Genomic DNA, 23,851 nt, shown 5'->3' with positions numbered 1-23,851 from the left:
CCTTTTGCGCAGCCTTCAGCCTACCTTCTGGCCCCAACTTTATTAGGTAAGAGGGTTTCCTGAAGGGCTATTAAATCCAACAGTGCGTTCACCAATTTCCATCAGTGTTCATTGCTTTGTAAAGGAAACATAAGTAACTGATATTTTGCAGTGATTGAACAGAAATGTCCTTAGTGCACTTCAGTTCAATTCTTTGTGCAAAATACTATTGTACACCCATGATTTTTTTCTGATTTGTTGGCGCGTCAGGGCATATGCGTGATGACGTCCACTTTTTCTGGAGGGACTCGTCGGCGTTGCACACTAGTCTTGCGTATGACAGTTGGCAAAAGCAAGTATGATATCTTTCACTATAAACAGCCAGAAATGTTAACATCTATGATGAAGCAACTGAACGTGGAGCGAGAACATCCTGCGGTGAGTAACGTTATGCCCTTTTCGTTCTTCTGTGCTGTTGAATCAAGCAAAAAGTGTCTGCGGTAACGTTAACGGGCTAGAAGCTAGCTAGTAGCTAACGTTAGCCTAGCCAGGTGATAAGCTTGCTGAATAGCTGTTATGCGAATTAAATGGAAAGTTAGTTAGCTAAATAATGACGGTGTTAACTATACCTCGTTTTCAGTGATGTAACCTTTGCTCCAGCGTGTACAAAAACTAGCCATTTTAAACAATCAGTACTCAGCCAAGGCGCCTCATTATGGAGAGAGCCTTTCATGTTTACAACTCTTCACCTCCCTACATGGGTTCTGTTTTACAGTCAACAAGAAGCTCATTACACATCACAGGGTTAGGCAAGATCACATCTGCAGCTAAAATTGGGTCCTGACTTTTCCGTGTGGAAACATAAAATAGTCCAAAGGCTTGTAATATGAAGCTCCTTATGAGGTTAAATTAACTGTGTGTGTGTGTGTGTGTGTGTGTGTGTGTGTGTGTGTCTGTGTGTGTGTGTGTGTGTGAGAGAGACACACACACAACACTGTGGCTATCTAGTTATGTGGTGTGCTGTTGTGAACAAAGCAAACCAGGACATAGCTAGGAAGACATTGATTTATAATGCATTTTCTGCAGCAACACAATATGTCTGGGATGTTTATTTGTGTCACATGTATTTTAAGCCTTGTCTTTAATCTATAAATACCAGACACACTCCACTGACTTACTCTACCATGCTCAATTAGTGCTCTGTCATTATGTGTTTACCAAATGCCACCCTGTTTCCATTGTAGTGCATTACCTATGGGCCCTGGTCAAAAGTAGTGCAGTATATAGGAAATAGGGTGTCATTTGCGATGCAAACATTGACTGGCAGGAAGCTCTGTCAGACAGACACCAGACAATCAATACAGTTCCAGGCTGAATGAAAGCTTATTTACCATGCAAGGGACCATTCTCACCTAGACCCCCCCCCCATGCATTTCACTCATCCACACATCTATCAATTATAAATGACATCTGGCTTTATCAATAATTTATGTGCCTCTTGGTTGCAATTTGCAAATAGTTGGCCTCATTCAGGGGACAGTACTGTATTCAATAACATGATCAATGTATGCTGCTTCCTTATGATCAGCAAGCAAAAGGTGGGATGATAAGTCAGTTTTATTTTCTGTATCCTCTATTTTTTTTATAGGGTGCTGGATCCTAGAGCGAGAGTGAGTACTAGCCCTGTCTTTTTTTTCACCAGCTCCTCCTATGCTGACCTGCTGCCCTGCCAGTTTGCAAGGCTGTGAGAGTAAGAGTTTGGCGGTAGAGGTGGGTGAGGAGGGTTGGGGTATCTGACAACCAGAGGGAGGACACTGACAGCCCAGCCAGATGTCCTCGCCCTTCGTGCCTGTACCTGTCTCCATCAGAGATAGGACCCTGCTAGGGGCCAATGGGAAGCCCAGGCGGGGGCCTCAGAGGACCTCATCTTTGAACAGTGTCTCCAGCAGCTCTGAGTCCTCCTCCACTAGAGGCCCTGGGGATGAGACCCTGGGCCCTGGCCGTGACCCTGGGAGGAGAGGGAATCGAGTCGGAGGGCCTCGGTCCCAGAGCTCAGAGAGAGGCTGCTGCTTCACTTCTCCACCCTCCCTGTTGCAGTGTCAGAGCCCAGTGACCCGGGCCAGGCTGAACGGGCTGGGGCTGGACCCCACGGTGGAGTACTCCACCTCCTCCCAGACGAACACGGATCAGGAATCACCACCAGGACCTCCAGGGTCCATCACAGGGTCCTCAGCCTGGGAAGAGAGGCCCATCACCCCCACTGTGCTGGGCTACGAGGTCATGGAGGAGCGGGCGAAGTTGACGGTGAGTGTGTGAGAGAGAGAGAGTGTGTGAGAGAGAGAGAGTGTGTGAGAGAGAGAGTGTGTGAGAGAGAGAGTGTGTGAGAGAGAGAGTGTGTGAGAGAGAGAGTGTGTGAGAGAGAGAGTGTGTGAGAGAGAGAGTGTGTGAGAGAGAGAGTGTGTGTGAGAGAGAGAGTGTGTGAGAGAGAGTGTGTGTGAGAGAGAGTGTGTGTGAGAGAGAGTGTGTGTGAGAGAGAGTGTGTGTGTGAGAGAGAGTGTGTGTGTGAGAGAGAGTGTGTGTGTGAGAGAGAGTGTGTGTGAGAGAGAGTGTGTGTGAGAGAGAGTGTGTGTGAGAGAGAGAGTGTGTGAGAGAGAGAGTGTGTGAGAGAGAGAGTGTGTGAGAGAGAGAGTGTGTGAGAGAGAGAGTGTGTGAGAGAGAGAGTGTGTGTGAGAGAGAGAGAGTGTGTGTGTGAGAGAGAGAGAGTGTGTGTGTGAGAGAGAGAGAGTGTGTGTGAGAGAGAGAGAGTGTGTGTGAGAGAGAGAGAGAGAGAGAATTCTTAGCTTGGTCCTAGATCATTGTCATGCAAGGAGTTGGCTTGATAGCACGGTTCTGGGACCAAGCTATGCAATTCAAACATGCCAGGAAGACAGGGCCAGAAGGAAGCTATATGCCAAACTCAACTAGTCAGCAAACATTTAGTCCTTATTTTAACCACTTTTTCCCAAGTTGCAAGTCATTTGAAATATCCTTCCTTTCTGTTTTGATGCCTGGACTTGTTGGGAATGTTGTTAATGTCATTACTGGAACTTTTAAAGGGATACTGTGAGATTTTGGCATGCTAGCAGATACCCATAGACTTCCAGTCATTGTGCTAATGCTAGTTAGCATTGTCTCACAAAACTAACTCTAACTTCTTTCATACTGGACACAGAGAAATAAAAATCATATCCACAAGTTCATCTCACTCTGGGGAAGTAGATATAGGAACTCATTGCCAAAATCCCGAAGTATCCCTTTAAGCTCTGGGCTAAGCACCAAGTGGCACAAATGACCAGTTGGCTTTAGTTAGGCTACATTACCATTCATTTATCATGGTCTGTCAGGGCTAGTCTGTTTGTTTCCTGACTGTCGTGTCCCCAAATCTAGCTCATGATGGTCGATGCCAGCCAGCCCCCCCCCCCAGGCGATCTCCTGTTTCCTGTGTGTTTAGAGTTTATCCCAGGTGGCTAAGATCTAGTCAACACTCACAAACCAAATGACGCTATAGATCGCTGTGGATAGTTTCTGTGACTGTGGATAGTCTGTAGTCTACGCATAGTCACTCTGTTGTCAATGGATAGCCTGTAGTCTGGATTGTCTGTGGTCTGCCTTCTCCCCCTGTATTTGTTCCCATAGATGGGATTAGAAGCCATGTACTGTTCCTGCTGTCTAGACAGATGTTTAGGAGTGTTAGGGAGATGGAGGTACCATTGGATCAGGAACAGATTATTAACGCCAGCCGCCTGCCAAAAGTGGCAACGTCATGGCAGGAGGTGTGGGAGCTGCTGGAGGTTATTAGTAGCGACTGAGGGATGTGTTGGAATGTGAAGTCATGCTGATCATGATCTCAGTACATCAGCCCTGCCATCAATTACCATTTGTTAACCCCCTGCATCCCTCTCATCCAGTACAGATGGACGATGATACAGCAGTATAAGGATTTGACTCAAAGCAATTGAGTCACATTCTACATTCTTCTCTCTCATTTATAGTTTGCAGCATTAATTGTATTGAAGGCCTAACACTATTGTATAAAGTGTTTGCTGCTCATGGCTTCAAGTTGTATTCATGATCTAGCCTAGTTGCAGATTGGTACTGCAGTGGCAGTGTACTGCCCCTTCCACTCAAACAGGCGTTGTAATTTCCCTCTCCAGCAGCACTTTAATTAAGAGGAATCAGAATATGCTGCTGAAGACTTCAGTCATTGATTTAAAGGTCAAGTCCAGTAATTAACTCACTCCTAAAATGGCTTCTGCATTCCCACTGCTTTCCTTTAACGCTATCTAAAATAGACTGCATCATTTGCAACAAGTACACAACGGCTTAGTGTAACTCCAAAATGGTATCCTATATAGTGCACTACTTTTGACCAGGGCCCAAGTAGTGCACTATTTAGGGAATATGGTGCCATTCATGACGCAGGCAGTGTGTTCTGAGTGCCTGTGGTTTGAAATGCCTGAACGGGGTCAGAGATAGAATATATGCTAAACGTCTGACTTTCTTAAAAAGACATTAGTTATGAAAGGGAGAAGGTAGGCTCTTCTAAAAAGCAAGCTCACATCCATATTGTCTTTGTCTCTTGGTATTACTAAGCTTCTACTATATGTCTTTGCTAATATTGAGAAAATACATCTCTGTTAGGTTCAGATTCAGTCTCCGGCGCACTGTGCTGCTGTGGTTTTGAAGGAAACATTGTTAATCGATGACTGTAATTGAATATAAGATAACTGCTATCATAAGGTCAAAGGTGAGCTGTTAACGTGTGTTTGGTCTCCTCCTGCTGCAGGTGTATAAGGTCCTGGTGAGGAAGACTCAGAATGAGAGTTGGGTGGTTTTCAGAAGATACACTGACTTCTCCAGACTCAACGACAAGGTACGTCCTCACTCGAGGATAGTTACTCCTCCCAGGGACTGTCTTGGGCCTCATAGGAGAAAAGGTTTGTCTGATGAATACATTAGGGTGGAGTAACTATCCTCTGTATGTCAAAAATGGCCCGCTATCTAAACTCAAAGGCAGTGTTGTGTCATGATTCACAATGGCTTCTTAATTTACCGTCTATGACATCATTGGGTGAGTAGTATGCTAGCTAGCATACTACTCATCCATGTGACATAACCCTTCGCTATCACACACATGCCCTAGTTTCCACTTTTCCTGATCTGTACCCCATCTGAATAGTCTAAGTAACAAACCCTATTACTGTTGTCAATAATGTAGGCCTATCCAGTGCTCAATTGCCCTGACACAATATGTGTTTATGGCTGTAGATTCTCTCATGGAGGGACAGTTCTCAGTACTGTGGGAGAGACAGGGTTATACTCAGTATTATAGGAGAAACAATAGATGTGTTCGAATACGCATACTAACCGCACGTACCATACAATCTTTGACTTGAATTGAGTATATAGTATGCTTATTGGTCATGTATGGATATAGTTAATATACCAAAAGTTCCCTGATGTCGTACTAAATTCGCCAAAATATGAAGTATACACGCAGAGGACACTATTTCCGTACTTTAGGGCTCATAATACAGATACAAGAAAATGGCGGAAAATATGCTGCCACAGTACAACAGGATTGGATACAAATTCATTGCTTTATCTAATTATGACGAATGTTAAGTCATTACATTGTTCAACATTTTCTTTTCAAACAAGTTACCTTACACGTTATGTTGGCTGACAATTTGTTAGCTACGCTGTCCTTACGAACCACATAGCATATCATTACAGCAGTATGTACCGGTATGTTAGCTAGCTACCTAATGTTAGTTGGCTAATAATACATCAAACTTGCCAGTAGATTAACTATAGGTAAACTACCCAACGTTTATTGATTTGATTATTCCCGGCAGTCTTAGTTTAGCTAAAAGCTATCGTCGTTGTGCATTCTCAATGGACATTCGGGTGCTTTCGTAAATTCGCTCTGGCTACCGGTACATTGAAACAAATGAACTTTACACAGGCTTTAACGAAACACGCCTTGTAACAAAAATAAATAGGCTTTAACGAAACACGGCTTGTAACAAAAAAAAATAATTAGCAGTAAGCTTTAGTTGTCTTTTTGCGTCAATACCTCACGCTGCTGTTTCCAACGTCTTATCCTCGACTCATTAAGACCAAGCTCCCGTGCAGCAGCTCTATTTCCTTTTCCAACAGCCAGATCAATCGCCTTCAACTTGAAAGCTGCATCATATGCATTTCTCCGTGTCTTTGCCATGATGAGGGTGACAAAATGACTACCGTAATCAGAATGATGGGAAGTTTGAGAGCGCTCGATTTAATCTAAACAGTAAACAAAAAAGTAGTTTGACCTTAACCCGTTCGGCAATTTCATTGGTCTAATGAAAGCTTCATGCCGCCAAAAAACTGAGCACGTCACAGAATGTGTTTTTTTGGAGAAAAAAAATTTGAAAGCGGGAAAAATCCATATATTAGCCGCGTCATTGTTTAAGCCGCGAGGTTCAAAGCCTGGGAAAAAAAGTTGCGGCTTATAGTCCGGAATTTACGGTATGCCGGTTTAAAAGTATATACTTGTTTATTGATTTTAAAGAAAGGCATTGATGTTTATGGTTAGGTACACATTGGTGCAACGACAGTGCTTTTTTTCGCAAACGCGCTTGTTAAATCAACACCCGTTTGGCGAAGTAGGCTATGATTCAATGATAAATTAACAGGCACCGCATCGATTATATGCAACGCAGGACACGTTATATAACTACACATGGTTGATGATATTACTAGTTTAACTAGTGATTATGTTAAGATTGATTGTTTTTTTATAAGATAAGTTTAATGCTAGCTAGCAACTTACCTTGGCTTCTTGCTGCCCTCGCGTAACAGGTAGTCAGCCTGCCATGCAGGCTCCTTGTGGAGTGCAATGTAAGGCAGGTGGTTAGAGCGTTGGACTAGTAACCAAGGTTGCAAAAACGAATCCCCCCTGAACAAGACAGTTAACCCCCGTTCCTAGGCCGTCATTGAAAATAAGAATGTGTTCTTAATCTGACTTGCCTAGTTAAATAAAGGTGTAAAAAAAAAAAGTATACTTTTTTAGTTTTTTTTTAATCGGTGGCCAAAAATACCGATTTACCAATTTGTTATGAAAACTTGAAATCGGCCCTAATTAATCGGCCATTCCGATTTAATCGGTCGACCTCTAATACGTACATATAGATAGGGGTAAATTGACTAGGCACCAGGATAGGTAATAAACCGTAGCAGCAGCATATGTGTTGAGTCAAGAGTTCAATGTAGATATTCCAGGTAGCTATTTGGTTAACTATTTAGCAGTCTTATGGCTTGGAGGTAAAAGCTGTTCAGTGTCCTGTTGGTTACAGATTTGGTGCATCGATAACACTTTCCATGCAGTAGCAGAGAGGACAGTCTGTGACTTGGGTGGCTGGAGTCTGACAATTTTTAGGGCCTTCCTCTGACCCCGCGTGGTATAGAGGTCCTTGATGGCAGGGAGCTCGGCTCCAGTGATGTACTGGGCCTAATGCACTACCCTCTAGTGCCTTGCGTTCGGATGCCACACAGTTGCCATACCAAGCGGTGATGCAGCTAGTCAAGATGCTCTCAATGGTCCAGCTGTTGAACTCTTTGAGGATCTGAGGGCCCATGCCAAATATGTTCAGCCTCCTGAGGGGGAAGAGGTGTTGTCGTGCTTTCTTCACAACTGTGTTGGTGTGTGTGGACCATGTTAATTCCTTAGTGATGTGGATACCGAGGAACTTGAAGCTCTCAACCTGCTCCACTACAGCCGTGTCAATGTGGATGGAGGCATGCTCGGCCCTCCGTTTCCTACTGTGTGCACGATCAACTCCTTTGTCTTGCTGAGGTTGAGGGAGAGGTTGTTGTCCTGGCACTGCACTGCCAAGTCACTGACCTCCTCCCTGTAGGCCATCAGGCCTACCACCGTTGTGTCGTCAGCAAACTTAATGATGGTGTTGGAGTCAGAAGGGGATGATGCACGCACGCTGTAGGTGTTCCTCTTGTCCAGGTGGGAAAGTCTTACTCACATCGGCTACCCGAGCACGATGTGCTACTTTCTGCACCCGCCACTGTCAGTGTGAACTGTACCGTTTCCACTTTCTGTGCTGTGCATTTAACAAATACATTTAGATTATATTTTATATTGTGTGTGTTTTACCAGAGATGGTAATGTGAAGAACATAACTTGCACCAAAGTCGTCATATGATATAGGCCAAGGACTAGATAGTGTATTTTTACCTGGAGTTTTTCCTTATTGTAGGCAACTACTTTTACCACTTTTAGTCTTGAAATCTTTGGTTGTCTACCTCACTACCTTACTGTTTAGCACAGGCCCTCACATGTGAAACCATTAAAGAGATTGGTAGGGCCAAGGCTTAAGACGGTGTGAATGATGCTGAATGGGTGTAGACAAAAGCTCCTTAGTAGGTGTACCAAAACATCCAAGGGCCATTTTCTCTAAAGTGGGGTTACAAGTTTATCAACTTTCAAAGCAGAATTACTTTCCCATTGTTCCTCAACTGCAGTGTTTGAAATACCGTTTTCTAGCTCTGAGTCTCTACTTTTATCCAATGTAAAAAATACTATTTCAAATTTTTGCTACATAGGACTGAATCCTGGTGGTGGGTCACACATGCATTCACCTGTATTGTGAATAGGCTACATCTTGATTTGCCCAGTTTATAAATAGAGATTTACCATTCAAATAAATTATTACTTATGTTCTTATGTAGCTAGATTGGTAAAAGAACACATACAAATTGATTGTTTGATTAATTAATGCATTTATCAACAATTCTAAAATGTCAAATGTAATGATCTTGATCTGTCTGGATCAAGTGCCATTCTATGACTTTGGCCAATATGCCTATATTTGTGGTATTGTTTTGGTGTCGCGTACTGTGATACTAAACCTGGTATCGAAGTAAACATTTCGGTATCATGGCAACACTGCATCCAGAGCTGCCAACTCGTGGAAGTAGAAATTGTCATCCAAATTGAGTTTAGTGATTGCTTTTCTAATGTCCAGAAGGTGTGTTCGGTGGTAGGAAATTATGTCCGAGACATTATCTACAAAAAAAAATAGAAACACAATAGCAGAATTGGTCAGGAGCCCGTAAAGCAGCACCATCTCACGACTGTGGGAGAGACCATCTGTAATCATCAGTACTGCGGGAGAGACCATCTGTAATCGTCAGTACTGTGGGAGAGACCATCTGTAATCATCAGTACTGTGGGAGAGACCATCTGTAATCATCAGTACTGTGGGAGAGACCATCTGTAATCATCAGTACTGCGGGAGAGACCATCTGTAATCATCAGTACTGTGGGAGAGACCATGCCTGTAATCGTCAGTACTGCGGGAGAGACCATGCTGTAATCATCAGTACTGCGGGAGAGACTGCCTGTAATCGTCAGTACTGCGGGAGAGACTGCCTGTAATCGTCAGTACTGCGGGAGAGACTGCCTGTAATCGTCAGTACTGCGGGAGAGACTGCCTGTAATCGTCAGTACTGCGGGAGAGACTGCCTGTAATCGTCAGTACTGCGGGAGAGACTGCCTGTAATCGTCAGTACTGCGGGAGAGACTGCCTGTAATCGTCAGTACTGCGGGAGAGACTGCCTGTAATCGTCAGTACTGTGGGCGAGACTGCCTGTAATCGTCAGTATTGTGGGAGTAGATCTTTTGTGTTGGAGAGTAATACAGAAATGAAGTGAATCCCTTCTGCCTCCCCCCCCAGCACACAAAGAGCCAGTGTTCCACAAACAACAACAGCAGCAGGAGCTTTGTCTAGCCAGCCACAGGAAGCCAACTCCTAGCAGGACAGGTCAGAGTTAGACAAGGGGAGAAATGCTATGTGGATTAGGTATAATAATCATTCACTTCATAAAAGTCTTACAGCTGAAGTGCTTCATGTGACGTCCATATCATCAACTCTTTTCTTAAATCTAGTCTATCGTTTCAAGTCAGCACACTGCCAACAATGCCCTTAGATGGGCTACTACATTTTTCTGTTAGAAATATTTCTAGTAATAAAACAGACTACAGAAGGCTAAATGCTGACTATATGCCTACATATCCGGTTTTGCTACTAGACACAGTAGCCTGGGGTGGGATAGGAAAAGGCTACACCCCCCATCAGACATACGGAGGCTGTGGACAGGCTGCACTGCCATTCCTGTGGTCTCTCTCTCTTTATCTTTCTTTAGAGGAGAGAACTAACCAATCTGGACACCTATTCACAAAGACTCAAAGTAAGACTGCTGATCTAGGATCAGGCTTATTTATGATTTAAAATGTGTTTAAAAACTGATCTAAGATCAGCACTCCAACTCTGATTTGTGAATAAAGGCACTGGCCTAACGGGATGAACACTGGGCTGGATGTGCTGTACTTGTAAACCGGAATTTGGGAAAATTGTTTGAAGAGTTTTTCCAGAGTTGACATGGATGTGTTTTTGAAAGCTCAATAACTCAAGCCCCTCCCGTCCCTGTTGAGCAAACAGGCCTTGTTTGGTTTTCCTGGTCATAACAAACCATGTGATGTTACATTTGTTCAGGGTGTATTCGTGGTGTTAAATGCGATAATTGGCCCGTGCTTCTTCGTCTCTCTTTTCCGTGTGTGTTTTTGTACGTGTGTTTGTTTGTACGGTGTGTAATGTGTGTGTTTTTAAGATGTCGTGTGTGTGTATCAGTGTTGCTTTTCCCCTGCCCAACCTGTCTCTGTGTGTGAGTTTCAGCTGAAGGAGATGTTCCCAGGGTTCAGACTGTCTCTGCCTCCAAAGCGCTGGTTCAAAGACAACTACAACTCTGACTTCCTAGAGGACAGACAGCTGGGCCTGCAGGCCTTCCTACAGAACCTGGTGGCACACAAAGACATTGCCAACTGGTGCGTGCGCGTGTCTGTGCACGTGTCTGTGTGCCTGTCTGCGTGAACATGCCTCATCATGCAGTGCAAACCTCAAGTGCCCTGAGGTTTCTTACACACACACACACACACACACACACACAGCCTTGAGTTTACTGATGGACTTGCTGGTTGCCCATGACCTGAGACAGACTTAGCACCTGGCCAACAACAATGCATGTCTATGGAACCAGTTGAATGTATCTACACACACTTTTAATTAGGCTATATTAGAGTTATGTAGTCAAGGTTAAAAGCATACATTACACAGTAACTGTATTTAGCATTGTAATTACAAACTTTTTCTAATACCTTGTCTAGTTTCCTTGGTGCCAATACTGGTGACATAGACAGCAAAACCAATACCCAGTCCATCATAGATACTGTCTTTTAGGGGATTGTGTGTGAGTACCCTGAGGTTGCTTGGTTGGTATGGAAAGATAAGTAAGTTCCTGTTGGTTATTAAAACTCTTTTTGTCTTTCCTTGTCTCTTTAACAGCATAGCAGTGCGAGAGTTCCTGTGTTTAGATGATCCGCCAGGTCCTTTTGACAGTCTGGAGGAGAGTCGGGTAAGACTGATCTTCTGTTACCAGCATGCAACTTGAGGTAGACTTTCACAAAAGCCTATTGAGAAGTCACGTAGACCCAAACGAGACCAGTTCAATCCAGTTTCTGCAGTGTTTGTTTCTGTGACCCATAATCCTGGGAGTAATTTGGGACAGGCTTTGTTGTTCTCTATCTGGAATGAACCTCCGATGCCAGCACCACATCTAATTAGTATATACAACCATTAGCATAACTGTCATTAGAATAGTTTTACAGTCTTTGGTTAGTGGTGGATTAGGATTTGGCTTCCTCTCCTCTACGTGCTCCACTAGGTGAGAGTGGGGTAAATTGAGCCGCGGGACAGGGTAAGTTAAGCCTCCTACAAATTTCTGTACTGAATGAAATATAACCACTACCTTTTTAAAACCATGTCTATCTTTGCTTCCTTAACACAATTCAATACAATCGCTTTTTTGTCTTTTTAATAATTTTATACACTTAAACCCTTAGGCCCTGTTGTTACCTCATATCCCAGCGATAATGCCTTGAATTACCCCTGGGAAGAAAACACTTCAATTTGCTCAACTTGCAACTGGCTCAACCATTGGCCCAAATTACCCCAAGGCAAACATTTAAACTATATTAGCTAGAGGTCGACCGATTATGATTTTTCAACCCCAATACCGATTATTGGAGGGCCAAAGAGGCCGATACCGACTAATCGGCCAGTTATTATTGTGATTTTTAATTTTTTTTATATGTCTATATATACACACACACACACACACACACACACACACACACAGCTCTGAAGTGACAACGATACTGAAGAGTCTGTTTAGGAGGCCAATACTCTCAACTGTTTGAATAATAAAAATAGAGTTTAAGTTACCTGTGATGAATGCTGAAAACAAAAACTGTAATTTCTATATGCAGGAAATCCTATTTTAATAATGGGCATGGTAAGAATTGACTACCAAAGTGCGAGTCATAATTCCCATGACACCTTCTAGCAAAATCTGAAAAGCGGTTCCTTCATTTAGTCCATAGGATATTTTTAGATTAACTTAAAATAAGGTCTGTGTTTGGTTTAGGCTTACACCATCTTGCCAATTTTATAACTGTGTAGGATAGGATTTAACTCTGATCAATATAAGCGACAAGAATTTTTTTTGTAGAGTGGATTTATGAAAATATGTTGACAAACGTTACCTAGTGAGATTTACACGGGTATCAAAACGCCGAGGCGGTTTAAGCACAAAACACAGACCTTATTTGAAGTAGATCAAGACATTCTCTATGGAAGACATGAACGGTAAAATAACGAAGGAACCCCTTTCAAGTTCAGCCGCAAGTTATTACAGGAATTATGACGCGTCGACTATTTCTCTCTAAACCATATACCTTTGACTATTACGAGCCTGCTGCTGCCTACCACCGCTCAGTCAGACTGCTCTATCAAATATCAAATCATAGACTTAACTATAATATAATAAACCTTAGGTCATTAATATGGTCAAATCCGGAAACTATCATCTCGAAAACATTCTTTCAGTGACATACGGAACCGTTGCGTATTTTATCAAACGGGTGGCATCCATAAGTCTAAATATTCCTGTTACATCGCACAACCTACAATGTTATTTCATAGTTCCGTAAAATTCTGGCAAATTAGTTTGCAACGAGCCAGATTCTGTATACCCTGATTCTGCGTGCAACGAACGCAAGAGAACTGACACAATTTCACCTGGTTAATATTGCCTGCTAACCTGGATTTCTTTTAGCTAAATATGCAGGTTTAAAAATATATACTTCTGTGTATTGATTTTAAGAAAGACATTGATGTGTATGGTTAGGTACACGTCGGAGCAAAGACAGTCCTTTTTCGCACCACATCGATTATATGCAAAGCAGGACAGGCTAGATAAACTAGTAATATCATCAACCATGTGTAGTTAACTAGTGTTTATGATTGATTGATTGTTTTTTTTATAAGATAAGTTTAATGCTAGCTAGCAACTTACCTTGGCAACGTAAAGCAGGTGGTTAGAGCGTTGGGCTAGTTAACGTAAGGTTGCATCCCCAAGCTGACATGGTAAAAATCTGTCGTTCTGCCCCTGAACAAGGCAGTTAACCCACCGTTCCTAGGCCGTCATTGAAAATAAGAATTTGTTTTTAACTGACTTGCCTAGTTAAATAAAGGTTTCAAAAAAAAAAATTGGCAAATCGGTGGCCAAAAATACCGATTACCGATTGTTATGAAAACTTGAAATCGGCCCTAATTAATCGGCCATTCCGATTAATCGGTCGACCTCTAATATTAGCCCACACAGCTACAAGGATGGATAACTTTCATGCTAGGTTAAGTACCTCATATTCTATTTTATAGAGACCCCAACTGATGTATAGAACAATCTTAAAATGATCTCTTTAGCATCATGAAACCTCTAACACAATAGATTAATTTGACTTGGTGAATATCAGTTTTTTGGACCTAACTTGTTTACCACTTTTTCCATGTGGTTTCTTCCTTCACAGACTCCATAAAATGATGACCTCTTCCTAAATATTTGGTCAAATTATACGTTTTGTGTATGGATTCCTAGTAACAACTATCCCTTTGGCTCAACTTACCCAACTCAAGTTTTTTCTGCCATGTCAGTTGTTGTCCTGTCACGTTTTCATAACTCAGTGTCTGTCTCTCTCTCGCTCCCCCCCCATCCCCCCCACCAGGCATTCTGTGAGACTCTGGAGGAGAGTAACTATCGTCTGCAGAAAGAGCTGGTTGAGAAGCAGAGAGAGATTAGCTCCCTCAAGAAGAGACTGGAGGAGAAGGAACGTCACATCCACCTTCTGGAGAAGCGCCTCAAGTACTGAACAACAGACACACACAGGTTTACTGCAATTGTGTTACATGGCTTGTGTTTCTAGGGTGTGTAACAGATTTTTTGTGTGTGTGTGTGCACGCGTTACAGCGGGGAGTCTCTGACCCCAGAGAGCCAGAGTGGGTTGTCAGCTCAGGGCAGTGATAGCAGCGTAGATGCAGATGGAGACGTGGAGTCATCAACCGCCGAGGCAGACCAGGACATTATGTCAGACGAGAACGGGTAAGACACACACACACACACACAATCCAAGGTTTCACTATATCCCGTAAGTTAACATTGCCCCGATTTTAATTATTCAAGACACTATTCACAACCATGGCCTGATGGGGTTCCGGGGTTTTCTTACTCATAACTGATTTTTCACTGCACTACACGCACACTCGCATCGAGGAGCCCTTTTGTGTAATGCTCAAACTCCCTTCATTCAGTTAGCTGTCTTTTCAAATGATCAACCCCTCTTCCTGAAGACCAGCTGGCATCATGCCACCTGTTATGACAGTGGCCATCACAATCAATCTCCTCAAAGTGAACTGTGCTTGTGACTTGAACTTCAACTGCCGTTAGCTGATTTTTGCTGGAGTGTCTCTTTAAAGCGGCATCCTTCTCTATCCCCTCCCCCAGAGCATTCACTTTCAAAAACAGAAATGACCTTCAAAGCCTTTGAAAACAGCAACCCCCACCCTCCTAACATAATTTTCCTAATGCTAGTGAAGTAGTGAAGGTAGCTAGCTGCATTGTAAAATATCAACTATTAACTAATATCTGTCATATCAAGCCATAGTGTGTCTCCTCAATAGTTGTCCAATGAGAAATGACAAAGCCTTGAGGATTGCAGAACCGACAGAGCTGTGTTTAGTGGTTGGGAAAGGAAAGACATCGGGTGGCTGCCTCAGTCGGCTAATCGGATAAGAGATATTGATTACAGACCAGACTGGACATTTTATTTAATTGACTTGACATTAAACCTCAGACAGGAATGGGCCTTGAACCATATAAATACTATACCAATTTTGGCCTGTGAGGGATTTCCTTTGCCCCCCAAAATTGTATTTTTAATTATTGGACATAAAAGACTAAAAACACCAGCAAATCAGCTCCAAGTGATTTTAATTTGAGAAATCTGTTCCATAGTATTTCTACGCATAATAGAGAGATGCAGTACCAGTCAAAAGTTTTGACACACCTACTCATTCAAGGGTTTTTCTTTATTTTTACTATTTTCTACATTGTAGAATAATAGTGAAGAAATGAAAACTATAAAATAACATATGGAATCATGTCGTAACCAAAAAAGTGTTAAACAAATCAAAATATATTGGAGATGACAGCTTTGCACACTCTTGGCATTCTCTCACCCAGCTTCTTGAGGTAGTCACCTGGAATGCATTTCAATTAACAGGTGTGCCTTGTTAATTTGTGGAATTTCTTTCCTTAATGTGTTTGAGCCAATCAGTTGGGTTGTGACAAGGTAGAGGTGGTATACAGAAGATATCCCTATTTGGTAAAAGACCAAGTCCTTATTATGGCAAGAGCAGCTCAGATAAGCAAAGAGAAACGACAGTCCATCATTACTTTAATACATGAAGGTCAGTCAATCCGGAAAATTTCAAGAACTTTGTGCAGTCGCAAAAACCATCAAGCGCTATGATGAAACTGGCTCTCATGAGGACCGCCACAGGAAAGGAAGACCCAGAGTTACCTCTGCTGCAGAGGATACGTTCATTAGAGTTACCAGCCTCAGAAATTGCAGCTCAAATAAATGCTTCACAGAATTCAAGTAACAGACACACCTCAACATTAACTGTTCAGAGGAGACGGCGTGAATCAGGCCTTCATGGTTAAATTGCTGCAAAGAAACTACTACTAAAGGACACCAATAATAAGAAGAGACTTGCTTGAGCCAAGGAACACGAGAAATCTGTCCTTTGGTCTGATTAGTCCAAATTTGAGATTTTTGGTTCCAACCGCTTTGTCTTTGTGAGATGCAGAGTAGGTGAACGGATGATCTGCGCATGTGTGTTTCCCACCGTGAAGCATGGAAGAGGTGTGGGGGTGCTTTGCTGGTGACACTGTCTGTGATTTTTATTTAGAATTCAAGGCACACTTAACCAGCATGGCTACCACAGCATTCTGCAACGATACGTCATCCCATCTGGTTTGCACTTAGTGGGACTATCATTTGTTTTTCAACAAGACAATGGCCCAACACATCTCCAGGCTGTGTAAGGGCTATTTGACAAAGAAAGAGAGGGATGGAGTGCCGCATCAGATGACCTGGCCTCCACAATCACCCGACCTCAACCCAATTGAGATGGTTTGGGATGAGTTGGACCGCATAGTGAAAGAAAAGCAGCCAACAAGGGCTCAGCATATGTGGGAACTCCTTCAAGACTGTTGGAAACGCATTCCAGGTGAAACTGGTTGAGAGAATGCCAAGAGTGTTCAAGCTGTCATCAATGCAAAGGTTGGCTACTTTGAAGATAAAATATATTTTGATTTGTTTAACACTTTTTTTTTTTGTTGGTTGCTACATGATTCCATATGTGTTAAATTCAAAGTTTTGATGTCTTCACTATTATTCTACAATGTAGAAAACGGTAAAAATAAAGAAAAACCCTTGACTAAGCAGGTGTGTCCAAACCTTTGACTGGTACTATTTATGTGATCATATACAAATGTAAACAAGGATTGAAATGATTGTTTTAGTCATATTATATCTGTTTGGGTTTCTTGCGGTCAATTTGCAGTCTACGAAATATTCGTAATTATGTTTCGGCCCCCTGATCATCTGCTCAATAAGAAATTGGGCCGCGGCTGAATCTGCACTGAACAAAAATATAAACGTGTTGGTCCCGTGTTTCATCAGCTGAAATAAGCTCCCAGAAATGTTCCATTTGCACAAAAAGCTTATTCCACTCAAATTTTGTGCACAAATTAGTTTACATCCCTGTTAGTGTTCATTTATCCTTTGCCAAGATAATCCATCCACCTGACAGGTGTGGCATATCAAGAAGCTGACTCTAAAATGTGCAGTTTTGTCACACAACGCAATGCCACAGAATGTCTCAAGTTTTGAGGTTACGTGTAATTGGCGTGCTGACTGCAGGAACGTCCACAAGAGCTGTTAATTTCTCTACCAAAAGCCACCTCCAATGTCATTTCAGAGAATTTGTCAGTACGTCCACCCGGCCTCACAACCACACCATGTGTATGGCGTCGTGTGGGCGAGACATTTGCTGATGTCATGGTGGCAATGGGGTTATAGTATTGTCAGGCATAAGTTACAGGCAACGAACACAATTGCAATTTTATCGATGGCAATTTGAATGCACAGAGATGTCGTGACGAGATCCTAAGACCCATTGTTGTACCTGTCATCCACCGTCATCTCATGTTTCAGCATGATAATGCACGGCCCCATGTCGCACGGATCTGTACACAATTCCTGGAAGCTGAAAATGTCCGTTCTTCCATGGCCTGCATATTCACCAGACATGTCACCCGTTGAGCATGTTTAGAATGCTCTGGATTGATGTGTACCACAGCGTGTTCAAGTTGTCGCCAATATCCAGCAACTTCACACCGCCATTGAGGAGGAGTGGGACAACATTCCACAGGCCACAATCAACAGCCTGATTAACTCTATGTGAAGGAGATGTGTCGCGCTGCATGTTGGTCACACCAGATACTGACTGGTTTTCTGATCCACACCCTTACTTTTTTATTTAAGGTATCTGTGACCAACGGATGCATATCTGTATTTCCAATCATGTGAAATCCATAGGTTAGGGCCTAATGAATTTATTTCAATTGACTGATTTCCTTATATGAACTGTAACTAAGTAAAACCTTTTGAAATTGTTGCATTTATGTTTTTGTTCAGTATAGTTGATGATCCCTGGTCTAAAGGGCTGTGTGTGGTTAATTGCAGAGGCAGACTATGTGGACGTGCAGTAGATGGCTTGGTGGCGACAGCAGGGTGGTTTCGGTCTTAGTTGAATGACCTTGACCGTATCCTTCCTTTGTGTTTTTCCCTCCATGTTACACAGCTGTGCAGCCCCTATCTGAGATAGAGGGCAGTAGTTGGAGGTGCTGAATACTTCACATCATATGGTATCATGTATGCTGTCCTTCGCTGCCACACCCACTATGTACCCTGGTCCATGTTGTTCCATGTCTTCTACCTGTTTCCTAGTCTACCCCGGTGTTGCTGTGTCATTTGGGCCTGTGTTGATCTCTTAGTGTTGAAGTTTCCCTTCGCTCTCTGGTGTCCGGTTGTTAAGCGTGATAATGGTGTCTAGTACCATTTGTCTGTCTTCTGACTGACCTGTGGGCCACCATGTGCGTCTTTACTCCAGAGTATTTACTTCTAGTTCGTTTCACATCTGCAGTGATGGTCTCGGTACTACTTCTGGTGTTTCTCAATGTGTTACCACTGTCTTTTATCAGTGAGATATGTTTTGTTGAAATGTTCATCCCCTCTTCTCTCGACCTACACTGGTCCATCTATTCATGCCACCTTTTCTATCTTTTCAATTTTCCCCTCTCTCTGTCTCTCCAGGAAGTGTGAGGCCCACCAGTCTCTGCGTCTCTCAGGGTGTTGGTGTGGGCCTGCCACAGGCAGCTCTCCGCCCGTCATCGAGGTGACCCAGGTGTGTGATGCTCGGCTGGAGCACTGAGCCACCGGGGACAACTCTGCTCTTCCCTCAATCCACCCCCCCTCCCTCCTTCATGACTGTGATCACTGTTACTCAAGGATCTTGGGACTGAAACATTCTGAGGGTGGGGCTTTGGACGTGATCCCCCCCCCAACATCGTTTAGTTTGTTGGCAGGATAGTTGATCAACCCCCTGCCTTGCTGCTCATTTAGACTTCCACAGACCCTGGCCACTGTTTTTCAGAGAGAATATGAATTGGATGGGGGCACTTTATTCAGTAACACCCCCAGGTCTTCTCAGCTGCCAGTTATTCTGACTGGACTCAAGGATACTGACAGGAGCAGAGTAGGGACACTTTATCCCGTAACACTCCTTCAATGGTTAATTGTCCCCATGAAGTTGTGGATCGAGTAATTGAGGGACCTTGCAGGGACACTTTACTATGAAACAAAAGTTTTTTTTTTTTTACTGAGGACAGTCCTCAGATTCACCTAGTCAATTTGCTAATCAAAGCTTGAAGACAATACATCCACCTCAGAATGGTGCAACCAGACCACGTAGGAGGAATGCATACATCTAATGAACTGGTAACTGTAGCTAGTACTGTAGCTCATTAGTTTAGTTCTTGGGGTTAGTTGGGTCCACACCTTATCTGTACGAAACAGGTTTCCAGAGCCCCCAGATCCTGTGGTCTCCCAGCCAAAGAGTGGATGTGTCTGAAATGACACCCTCTTTAGAACAGAGCCATATGGGTCCTGCTCAAAAGTAGTGCACTGAATAGCCGATAGGGTGCCTTTTCAGACACAACCAAAACCTGTAGAGGGAGAGGGACTCCACCACCACCTTAAAGCAGATTGGATAATTGGGTCTTGCAATATGATGAACCATATGAAAATCCATAGACAGAGAAATGGAACCTCACATAAGTTGACCACTACAGCACCTCTGCATCAGCGAAACAGCACCACCCTGTGGCTATAGCAGGTATGGCCACAGACGATGACTGGACAAGGACTGGCGCATGGGAATATTCTGGCAGGCGATCAAGTGTTCAAGATGGCGGGGATTAACATGTAATTTCCTGTTACTATAAAGGTCAAGGCTGTTATGGGGGGTTGGCAGATATTTGGAGAATAATAGAGCTCATATGTATTTTAGCTTGTCTACTAATATTGTCCTTGTAGTCACATTTCATTGCTTTATACTGCCGATCTGGCATACAGCATCTTCAACAAAAGTAGAACAGAAAGTATTTGTGGGGGTGGTACATCAAATACATGATTCCATGTGTTTGTGTGTTATTTTGGTTCTGTGATAGTTTAGATTTTTGACCCTACACATTGTTGAACTGACATTTTGTTGATTTTGCCCCCGTTATGTTTGATGTCATGCGTTGCTTGCACTACTAAACCACGTCATCTCTGTGAAGGTCTAAACACAGAGTGAACCTTAACATATCAGTCTACGGGCCCCGTTGGAGAGAGCATTGGCATCCTTAGCATTCAGACACCTCTTGTTTATCATGTCAGTCCCACATTCCATGAAATCACATCTTTTATGCCCATATTAACCTACATTCTACACTAAGAAATGTATTTTACCTAAATACATTAGCAGAAGAAACCCATTGAAGCCAGACAAATGTGGCTGAATGCTACATGCCAGAGTCATATAGAGATACTGTATATGTATATTGCTCTGCTATTCACGTTCAAAAGGACAAAACATCATTTTTGTTGGTCCACTGATACATGCTGATATGATTGGTGGATGGAATCATGAATATATCAACGTTGAGCAGAATGACCCCTGAGCGCATGGAATCGGTTTCCTCAAACTTACCAGACCACTATCACTGACCTCATCACTGCCTGTGAACTACGGGTATTCCAATCCTAGAACTAGAATTAGGGATTCCATTCTATGGTTCCGCCTCCCTTGTGAATGTCACTTTGTCTTTGTGAATGCATGCGAGAGAGAATAAATTGACCACACTCAAAATCACGATAAGCCATAATCTGAGCACTAGTTGACATTGTTGAGTGTACTCAAACATCCCAAAAAGCAACACTCAATACAGTACAATGAATACACTTAGTGGACAGAACATTAAGAACACCTTCCTAATATTGAGTTGCACCCCTTTTTGCCCTCAGAACAGCCTCAATTTGTCGGGGCATGAACTCTACAAGGTGTCGAAAGCGTTCCACAGGGATGCTGACTCCAATGCTTCCCACAGTTGTGTCAAGTTGGCTTTGTGTCCTTTAAGTGGTGGACCATTCTTGATTCACGGTGTGAAAAACCCAGCAGCATTGCTGTTCTTGACACAAACCAGTGAGACTGGCACCTACTCCCATACCCCGTTCAAAGGCATTTAAATATTTTGTCTTACCCATTCACCTCCCTGAATGGTGCACACACAATCAATGTCTCTAGGCTTAAAAATCCTTCTTTAACCTGTCTCCTCTCTTCAGCTACACTGATTTGAAGTGGATTTAACAGGTGACATCAATAAGGGATCATAGCGTTCACCTGGATTCACCAAGGCAGTAGGTCATGGAAAGAGCAGGTGTTCTTAATGTTTTGTGCACTCTGTGTATAGTACAATGGACTGTGAGTACACCATTTCTCAAAATGTCACATTTCGGTGTGTTTTGTTTCTTGCTATGAGCTGAGCTTTCACAGACCGCTTTAGCTCCTATCTCTATTGTAGAGTTTATGTTTGGGACTTGGCCAGTAGTGGCTGTATGATGCACTTTATGTATGTACTGTATGACATAGGAGCATGTTGCTAGCTTGGTTAGCATAGCCTCCATTTTATAGCAGCTTATTTGAAGCAGAGTGCCTTTTCTGTTTCTTTTGTTGTTTCTTTCATACACACTGCGTAGCTTTCCATATTACTTGTGGTTGATTTTGGCTCAATGTTCATCCCACATATTTGTGTAGTCCCTCTGAAACTAATTTGAAGTGCCTTGAGTTTCTGCCACTTGCTTTTGATATTGCTCTAGTCCACTTTTAGCTCCATAGATTTTAGTGTGAAATGTGAAGAGGAAAAAAAGATCATAGAATTATTTTGATGGGCAAAGAGGTTTAAATTACATTTCCTTTCGTTTTCAACTAGTTTTAGTGTCACATTAAAGTTGAACACATGGTTAGTGTCCTGTGGACAAAATCAAGTATGAACTGTGGCTGGTATGTAACAACTATGTTATTAAAATCAATACGATTTGTTGTTGGAATCATTTTGTTTGCTTAAAGGAATAGTTCACCCCCAAAAATATGTTTGTTAGACAGGATGGATCAAACCTCATAATTACTTTAAGGTCAAGCATTTTCCACTACATAGCTGTTTGTGGACAACTACTAAATCCTGCGATTCTCTTTTAGTGATCATTTGGTGATATCCATGTTTTGTTTTGGTGATATTATGCATACAGTTTATCTGGGATAAATGGTCAAATGACATGTGGGTTTTGTTTTTTCTAAACTGTGGCCTGTTAGTTGGGTTCTGTTCAGAACAATGACTTGTCTTTATGCAGCCATGATCCTTTCATGCGTGACCTTTTCAAAAGACAATAAATCTTTTTCAATGGAAAAACATGAAACATATTTAATCAGTTCTTCCTCATCTCTGTATACTATGTATTTCAGTGTGTTCCTTCAGAAAGTATTCCAACCCCTTGACATTTTCCACATGCTGTGTTACAGCCAAGATTTAAAATTGGATTAACTTGATATTTTGTGTCACTGGCCTACACACAATACCCCATAATGTCAAAGTGCAATTATGTTTTTAGAAATGTTTTATTACAAATGAAAGACTCAAGACATTTCAGTTAAGTATTCAACCCTTTTGTTATGGCATGCCTAAATACATTAAGGAGTAAAAATGTGCTTATCAAGTCACAAGTTGCATGGACACTGTGAAATACTAGTGTTTAACATGATTTTTGATTGACTACCTCATCTGTACCCCACACACACAATTATCTGTAAGGTCCCTCAGTCGAGCAGTGAATTTCAAACACAGATTCAACCACTAAGACCAGGGAGGTTTTCTAATGCCTTGCAAAGAAGGGCACCTATAGGTAGATAGGTAAAAATTAAAAAGCAGACATTGAGTTATTAATTACATTTTGGATGGTCTGTCATTACACCCAGTCACTACAAAGATACAGACGTCCTTCCTAACTCAGTTGCCGGAGAGGAAGGAAATCGCTCAGGGATTTCACCATGAGGCCAATGGTGACTTTAAAACAGTTGGTGTTTAATGGCTGTGACAGGAGAAAACTGAGTAACATTGTAGTTACTCCACAATACTAATCTAAATGACAGAGTGAAAAGAAGGGAAGCCTGTACAGAATAAAAATATTCAAAAACATGAATCCTGTTTGCATTAAGGAAATAAAGTAAAACTGCTAAAAATGTGGCAAAGGAATTAACTTTATGTCCTGAATACAAAGCATTATGTTTGGGGAAAATCCAACACAGCACCTGACTGAGTACCACTCTTCATATTTTCAAGTATGGTGGTGGTTGCATCATGTTATGGGTATGATTCTCATCAGCTAGGACTAGTGAATACAAATGTATGTTATAGAGCTAAGCACAGGTGAAAACTTTTTTCAGTCTGCTTTCCAACAGGCACTGGGAGACAAATTAACCTAAATCACAAGGCCACATATACACTGGCGTTGCTTACCAAGATGACATTGAATGTTCCTGAGTGGCCGAGTAACAGTTTTGACTTAAATTGGCTTGAAAATCCATGACAAGATTTGAAAATGGCTGTCTAGCAATGATGAACAACCAACTTGACAGAGCTTGACTAATTTTATAAA

General features: G+C 42.4%; 1 protein-coding gene across 2 annotated transcripts; it reads left to right on the top strand.

Moving 5' to 3' along the window:
* The first annotated feature begins 253 nt into the window (after positions 1-253).
* On the top strand, positions 254-22,624 carry snx16 (sorting nexin 16). Of its 2 annotated transcripts, none has more exons than XM_014157450.3 (8): positions 254-417; positions 1,628-2,283; positions 4,805-4,891; positions 10,752-10,900; positions 11,418-11,487; positions 14,198-14,334; positions 14,440-14,571; positions 18,914-22,624. In XM_014157450.3, the coding sequence occupies exons 2-8, from the start codon at positions 1,810-1,812 to the stop codon at positions 19,029-19,031; spliced, it is 1,167 nt and encodes a 388-aa protein (XP_014012925.1). In that variant the 5' UTR covers positions 254-417; positions 1,628-1,809; the 3' UTR covers positions 19,032-22,624. The 2 variants fall into 2 exon arrangements, with proteins under 2 accessions (XP_014012925.1, XP_014012926.1); XM_014157451.3 differs by having other exon boundaries at positions 264-417; positions 1,682-2,283.
* The last annotated feature ends 1,227 nt before the right edge of the window (positions 22,625-23,851 follow it).

The sequence above is a fragment of the Salmo salar genome, chromosome 19, assembly GCF_965601325.2.
Source record: "Salmo salar chromosome 19, fSalSal1, whole genome shotgun sequence".
Classification (NCBI taxonomy): Eukaryota; Metazoa; Chordata; class Actinopteri; order Salmoniformes; family Salmonidae; genus Salmo; species Salmo salar.
The sequence above is the reverse complement of the archived record's forward strand: the minus strand, read 5'-3'. Positions and strand labels throughout refer to the sequence as shown.